The sequence below is a fragment of the Mus caroli genome, chromosome 19, assembly GCF_900094665.2.
Source record: "Mus caroli chromosome 19, CAROLI_EIJ_v1.1, whole genome shotgun sequence".
Lineage (NCBI taxonomy): Eukaryota > Metazoa > Chordata > Mammalia > Rodentia > Muridae > Mus > Mus caroli.
In genome coordinates this window covers 37,506,953-37,514,492 of record NC_034588.1, presented here as the reverse complement: position 1 = coordinate 37,514,492, position 7,540 = coordinate 37,506,953, and the positions used below count along the sequence as shown (strand labels likewise).

Here is a 7,540-nt window from a genome sequence, read left to right as displayed (position 1 = left end):
AAAAAAAAAAAAAAAAAAAGAGGTGAGGGTGGGAGCAGATTCTCTGGAAGGCTTTTGTGACTGCGAACTTCAGGCAGCCGGAAGCCACCACGCTCTGGCAGCCAAGACACTAACATCGGCGCACGCAGAGGAGAGGATTCTTCACGAAGCTCTCTGTACTCGAGGCGTGTGTTTACCAAACGGTGTGCCCTGAGAACTAGGGGAGGGGGATGAGCAGTACAGTGCTTGCCCAGTGTACCTGAGTCCCTGGCTTCAGGCTACTGTACCACAAAACCAAAACACTGTAAACCAAATACACAGAATGTATTTAAAAGTTTTTTTTTTTTTAAAGAAGCAAGCCATTGCTTTTTGTCAAAAAGAGAAAACACTTTAAAATAAATGCAAGCAAAAGGCAAAACATACAACCAATAGAAAACTATGCATACTAACTGGCAGACTCCTTTCTCCACTTCTTCCAGAGATGGCCTTTCCCAGAGGCACCACTACTGCTGTGTCTTTTGTTGTATCTTTTCAGAAGTATACAGGTCTTTATAGCAGCACGCACATATCGCCTGCTTGCCTCGTGTAAAATGGTAGCTTATTCCGAGGTCTACTGTGCACCTTGTTTTTGCCATACATCCTAGTCTAGGGATCGTTCTGCCATGGGACATCCGGGGCTCTTCTCAGGCTCTATCAAATTCCTTTGGCTACGGAACACTCACTAGGAGCCAGAAGCCCTGGACCCTGTTCTTGATTTGTTTCCTTGGTGCAACTTTACACCGTGGCACTGTTTACATCACAGCAAACACATTCACACCCAGTGTCTTTGCCTACAACACCATCATCTCCCACTTAATTCAGATAAGCCCATTAACTGCTCTTATTGCCACGACGACTGTCATCCTTCTTTAAAATATTTGACCCTTGGCACTTGGAGCAGTTGAGAAAAGGTAGACTACACCTGTAATGAACTTGATCTGGCAGAGCCTAGATCATATTTCTAAGCCACTACAGTACAGAACGCAAGGATAGTCTTTATGCTATTCTCAGAAACTGGGATCAAAATCCACAGATATTTATAATTCGAAATTTACCAGGGAGTTAATCAACATTGAAATTGAACATACATTTTTACTTCTGGTTAAAATTGACATAGATTGTGATTATGAATCTATGTGTCCGGGCCATAGGATAACCAGTGATCAGACACCATAGATATATCCTGGGTATACCGGGGGAATGCTGGCTTGGAGAGTATTTGACTTGGTGAGCTGAGTAGAGCAGACTGCCCTTCTGAATGTGGGCAGCCCTCATCCAGGCAGCTGGAGGTCTGAGCAGAGTTAAAAGACTGCCCTCCCTCGGTTGAGTAAGAGGGATTGGGGATTTCCTCCTGCTTAATTTCTTTAAGCTGGGACATAGTTCTTTTCTGGCTTTTAAACTCAAACTGAAACAGGCTTTTCTTACATCTTGAGCCTGCTGGCTTTCAGACTAGAATATGACCTCAGGGTTCCCTCTGAGAAATTTTCACCTGGAACTGTACCAGAACTAGCATTGAATGTGCCCATGTCTCATTGGGACTGATGGCATTCCACAAGGGCGGTGATCTCTCACTCAACAGGGAATCCAAGTTGCCTGGGAGATTGTTGAAAATAATGCTGCTCTCCTCTCAGAGGTTCTGATTGAGGAAGTCTTGGGTGGATCTAGGAATCCTCTTTATTAGTAAGACTCTCCAGACGGCTCAGATGGAGGTGTCCTGACCTCCACAAGTTGAGCATCACGAATCAGGCCAGGATTGCTTCTTTTCCAGAATGAGATCTAATGTGGACTGCAGTACACAAAGCAGTCAGACTACCTGAAGAGTCTCCCAGAAGAGGTGTGTTGGTGAGGATGTCATCAAAGGCTGGGGGAAGGGTGCTGATGTGGTGGTCTCCGTAGTACTCAGCTCTATGTAAGAATCCAGATTATGCCCAGCATTGATAAACTTGAAAATAAGCAGCCAAATCTCAAGGTGTCAGGACTAGGAGACCATAGTCCTCTCTGCCTTTTCCTGTGTTCTGTTTCACTGGTGTCGGGCTAAGGAAGCCAAATAGACCCACACAGATAAAATGTTGTTCGGGTATGGATGGATGTACACAGCTAAAGCAAATTCTGTCTGGGGAAATTCAGAAGCATGGATTCCAGTCTGGTACACAGCATCAATGACTGCCTGGACATCTGTGTAGGGCATCTGGATAGGAAATCCTGTGACCTGGATCAAGGTTAGAACAACACAAGGTATGTTACAGTCTTAGAGGTAGTCTGGAATGATCGTATGCAGAAAGATCACAGAAACCTTAGTGGTGTGATAGTTATAGCAGTAATTGCCTTTTGTGAGTGACAATATTTTAGATATAGTGTTAAATAAGCCGCGGATAACCGTATGAGGTAAGTTCTGTCATCACCCCTGGTCTACAGACCATGTTGGAGCACAACCAAGGCCCTCTGCCGCCAGAATGTGTGCAGTTGTCGCAGGACAAACTTGGATCCTCTGGATAGCAAACTGCAAACAAGGAAATGTTGGGGTTCTACATAGGAGGGATTTAAGTGGAAATCTGAGGGGTTTATTCAACACCAGTCATGCCTGGAGTCTCTACTGTGATAGTAGTGAAGGAACGAGGAACATGGGTCTAAGTAACGTTACATAATAGGACACAGATGATAGCCATGAACCCCTCAGTCAGCCTTCCATTGCTTCCCTGGGGAGGATGTTTCTCACCCTTTAATCTGCTCACTCGCTTTTCCCATGTGCTGTCGTTTCTCTAGCTCACCTAACAAGATTTCATCATTAGGATTTTCTGATCTGCCACTGTAACCCAGACCTGTGTGAATGCACTTGATTGTGTCTTTAAGGTTCACTGCCTAAGTCCTGGCACAGAATGGAAACAATGTTTATTAAATAAACATATACTAAATAGTTGAGTGCAATGCAAAGTGTAAACTCATTTAATCATTAGTACAACTTCAAAACAAACAACTATTTTTACCCTGTTATCCAATGGAGGGAAAGGTAGAGATGGGTTAGGTGACTTGACCTCGGTTAAAACCAGTAAATGGTCAAAATAAGATCTAACTACAGGCTGCAGGGCTCAATCTTGACCTGATCTTGACCTATGTCAATAGGTCAGTACCTACTAGTCTGGTATTTTTACATAGACACTCCAAGCTTTAAATCTTGGCTTATATTTAACTATATTTTATTTATCTCTCTAATCCCAAATTCTATTAAAAACAACAACAAAGTAAGAACAACTCCCTCCTCATTCCTGAAGGGATGGTACCTGCAGACCCCTCCCTGGCAGCTGAAATACTCAACTGCTAACAGAGTTCATTCTTTCTCTTAGGGGGTTCTCCTGGGAGACATCTTGCTTCCTGGAGGGGAGAGGGGAGAGTCTAAGAACCCAGTGGACTAGTTAATAGACAGCAGCTGGGGTGAGTGAAGACAATAAGAAAAGGGAAGGAAGACTAACAAATGCCTGCCTTGTTTATCTATGGACTTGCTCAAGTTGAGATGTCTTTTCACTATGCAGGGGGATGTCAGTGTGCAGACGACGGTAAATGGTGAGGTTGGTACATGTGAAACTGGAAGTAATTGGCACACAGAAGACACTGAGGTTTCCTGGACTCCTCTTGCCCAGAAGCAATGACACAGAATTAAATATATTATTCGAGATCATTTCTCAGTTTCCCAGTTGCAGGGTGGATCTCTCTTTCCAAAAATCATCATTTATGCATCATAAAACATATAGTTGGTCCTAAGAAAATGCCATTTATGGGATGGTCATGACATTACAACTTTTTGGTCTGTAAGTAAGTAGAATCCATGCTGAAGAGCTCAGTCTCAACCTAATTATTGTCTACTTTGCTCTATTGGTTAGATACTTTTACAAAGAAGCTCCAAGCGTTAACACCTTGGTTTATAGCTAACTATATCTTACTTATCTCTTTAACTCCAAATTCTATTAAAAACAAAGGAAGTTAATAACTTCCTTCCTATTTCCAAATAAATGCTACCTGAAGACCCCTCCCTGACAGCCGAAGTACCCAACCCCTAACAGACCTCTTCCTACTTTGTCTCAGAGAGTTCTGGGAGACAGCTAGCCTATTGGAACAGGAGATTCTCTCTCTTTGCATTTCCAAATCATCTGTCTTTGGTGACCAAGAGAACAGGTATTTCAGAGATAGTTTAGAGTGCTATTATTTGCCAGTTAACAACAGGTTAAAACCAAATGTCATTTGCATCCTAAGTCATATACAAACCCAGTAAAACTGTAGCAGCCTTTCCAAGTCACTGTCTTCAAATGAAGCAAAACTGCCCGGGTAAAACTCTAGCTTCGGAAGGAGTTGCCGTAGAACAGAAGTGCACTGTCGATTCCAGCGTGTCGGGTGCTTAGGCCGCCATTCCATCATCTTACATTTCACTGCCCTCTCTATCCTATGGTGAGAACGCAGAGATAATTTGGTGACAAACTGCAACTCTACTCACGCTACTCACTTGTCACAAGAACTTTTCCACTTCACAAATGAGAAAGAAACTTTGGGGGTTTATGAAGAAACCAGGCACTTATAGTGAGGGCTGCCAACTATGATGCACACTGACCAATCAAATATGGAGAGATAGGCTCTTGTTGGCTCAGGAAGGCCAGAAATTAGGGCTGCAAAGAGTATCTCTTCCAGACACCCAAGTATAAGCAGTTGCTGGTTGACAGAATTTGTCATGTGATTATTGACTGGGACATTTACCTGTCAAGGCTCATTTGACAAAGGGCATAGTGTTTTCAGGAAATTGCCTTTCCAGAAATGCAGATATCTAGTCTGGGGCATTAGAAGGAGTGGCATCGTTAGTTTAGTCAATTCAGGATGTGGACTTGGAAGGAAAGGAGGCAAGGCACTGAATTGGGTGGTCACTCCCACCCACCCACCCAAGAATGCAGTTCCACAGGAGCAGAGGTGTGGACCATCCCTGCACTAGTGCCTGGTGGCACCATGGAGGGAGAAGGGTGTAAGTTGGATCACAGGATCCTGTGAGTGAGATGACCTTGTGGGGTTGTGTCTACAAGTTGTTACGGAGAAGCTGCCGAGAGCCTCTTCTTTTCTTTTTTCTTTTCCTTTTCCTTTTCCTTTTCCTTTTTCTTTTTCTTTTTCTTTTTCTTTTTCTTTTTCTTTTTCTTTTTCTTTCTTTCCCTTCCCTTCCCTTCCCTTTCCCTTTTCCCTTTTCCCTTTCCCTCTTTCTTTCCCTCTTTCTTTCTTTCCCTCTTTCTTTCTTTCTTTCCCTCTTTCTTTCTTTTCCCTCTTTCTTTTTCCCTCTTTCTTTTTCCCTCTTTCTTTTCCCCTCTTTCTTTTCCCCTCTTTCTTTTCCCCTCTTTTTTTCCCTCTTTTTCCCTCTTTTCCCTCTTTTTCCCTTTTTCCCTTTTTTCCCTTTCCCTTTCCCTTTTTTTCCCTTTTTCCCTTTCCCTTCCCTTCTTCCCTTCCCTTTCTTTTCTTTTCTTTTCTTTTCTTTTCTTTTCTTTTCTTTTCTTTTCTTTTCTTTTCATTTCTCTTCTCTTTTTGGTTTTTCAAGACAGAGTTTCTCTGTATAGGCCTTGCTGTCCTGGAACTCACTTTGTAGACCAGGCTGGCCTCGAACTCAGAAATCCACTTGCGGAGAGCCTCTTCTTGACTGAGTTTACAATGCAACTTCTACGTTTGTTTTGTAGTATGTCAGCTAACATGGGCAGTGGGTCTCAGTGGGTCTGGCACCAGAGTGCTTCACCTTCTGATAACGATGCAAGTGGACTCTAGGCTCTTAGAGTCAATGGTTCAGATAGTTCTGGAAGCAGCTCCAATGCAAATCAGTTGGGAAAGCTTTCCCTACTGTGTTTATTCCTTGTTTTCTTAAGAACTGGGAAGTAGGCCGGGTGTGGTGGCGAACGCCTTTAATCCCAGCACTTGGGAGGGAGGCAGAGGCAGGTGGATTTCTGAGTTCAAGGCCAACCTGGTCTACAGAGTGAGTTCCAGGACAGCCAGGGCTAAGAACCCTGTCTCAAAAAACCAAAAAAAAAAAAACCAAACAAACAAAAACCCCCCACCAAAACAAACAAACAAACAAACAAGAACTAGGAAATGAAGACTGGAGAGATGCCTCAACAGTTAAGAGCATTGGCTGCTCTTCCAGAGGACCCAGGTCTGATTCACAGCTGCCACATGGTGACTCACAATCATCTGTAACTCCAGTTCCACAGGATCCAAACTCCTGTTCTGGACTCTGTGGACACCAGACAAGCACGTGGTGCCCAAACTTACATGCAGGTGTATGTACCCATACACACAATAATATTAATAGGGGTTTGTAAATATAAAAGGGGGTAGTAATGGCTGCAGATGGAGTGGGCCTAAATGCTTGCAAAGGAAGTGACCAGATCATTTTGGCGGCAGTGTTTTGACTAGCTGACAGTGGGTTACATGTGAGGCTGCAGTGGGAGTGTGATCCCCTGCAGGAAGTCCCACCCAGAAGCTGCTGACACGTGTGAAGGGGAGTGAAGCCTACTACAGGCTATGGCCCATTTGAGGCTTGGCTGGAGCTTTCCATAAGTCAATGAATGTATATATTTGGGGAAGTGGGGAACACTCAGAAGTGACAGTGCTGCTGGGTGCTTGAATTCTCTAACTGCTCTGTTTTCCCTCCATCATGGTCATGGCCATTATTAGCTTTCATATCCTTCTAGAAAGTGTTGGCTCTTGCATACCACAGGCTTATCATCAACTATCTACACCAAGGATATTTCACCCATGGCCAGTGATGTCCAGAGTTATTTTAGACTATCCCTTCAAGGGCTGCCTTAGCTGGTAGAGAGACCATTTATCAATGCAGATGCCAGGACTTAGTAGTTCAATGGGTTTAGCCCTTATCATCTCCCTTTTCTTGCTTCCTTTGTCGAGCCTAATGAGTAATTTGAGAGGCTGGGATAGATGGTTAGAAGGTGGCTAGGCATGAGATGGGACGGAAGACACAGTACCTGCTCTTTAGATCTTCTACCATGCTTTTATTGGTGTCCGAGTAAACTATTTCTTCAGGCTGAAATACAGACAGCTGAAAGTTAGGAGCAACTCTAGAGATCACCTTTAAATCCCAGTCACCCCTGAAGTCCTGGGGCAGGGAAAGCTGGACCCAAACCAGTCTCTCATGAAAAAGCAATCTCAAACTCAAAGATCACACATTTCCTTTGATTTCCATAGTACTTACTCAGCATGGGGCGTGGTTGTAAAAGATAGTTTTCATGGGTAAAACACATTTTCTGTTCTCATTTCTTTTTTTAGGCAACTATCTGGCATCAAATGATCTCACACACCGGTCTCTTATACTTATGGTGACTTTGGCAAAATTACCAAACATGACTTTGTTCTGAACCTCAGATGCTTTGATCATTAGAACAGGAACAACAGAGCCAGGCAGTGGTGGCACACGCCTTTAATCCCAGCACTTGGGAGGCAGAGGCAGGCGGATTTCTGAGTTCGAGGCCAGCCTGGTCTACAGAGTGAGTTCCAG

General features: G+C 43.8%; 1 protein-coding gene across 1 annotated transcript in view; it reads right to left on the bottom strand.

The window, feature by feature from the left end:
• Positions 1-586: 586 nt before the first annotated feature.
• Positions 587-7,540, bottom strand: part of Cc2d2b (coiled-coil and C2 domain containing 2B) — a 74,419-nt gene continuing 67,465 nt past the window's right edge. The window contains exons 32-34 of the mRNA XM_021152526.1: positions 7,011-7,069; positions 4,276-4,450; positions 587-2,227 (exon numbers count right to left, since the gene is read on the bottom strand). Of these exons, the coding sequence (XP_021008185.1) occupies positions 2,039-2,227; positions 4,276-4,450; positions 7,011-7,069 (423 nt within the window). The 3' untranslated portion in view covers positions 587-2,038. The remainder of the gene's footprint in view (positions 2,228-4,275; positions 4,451-7,010; positions 7,070-7,540) is intronic.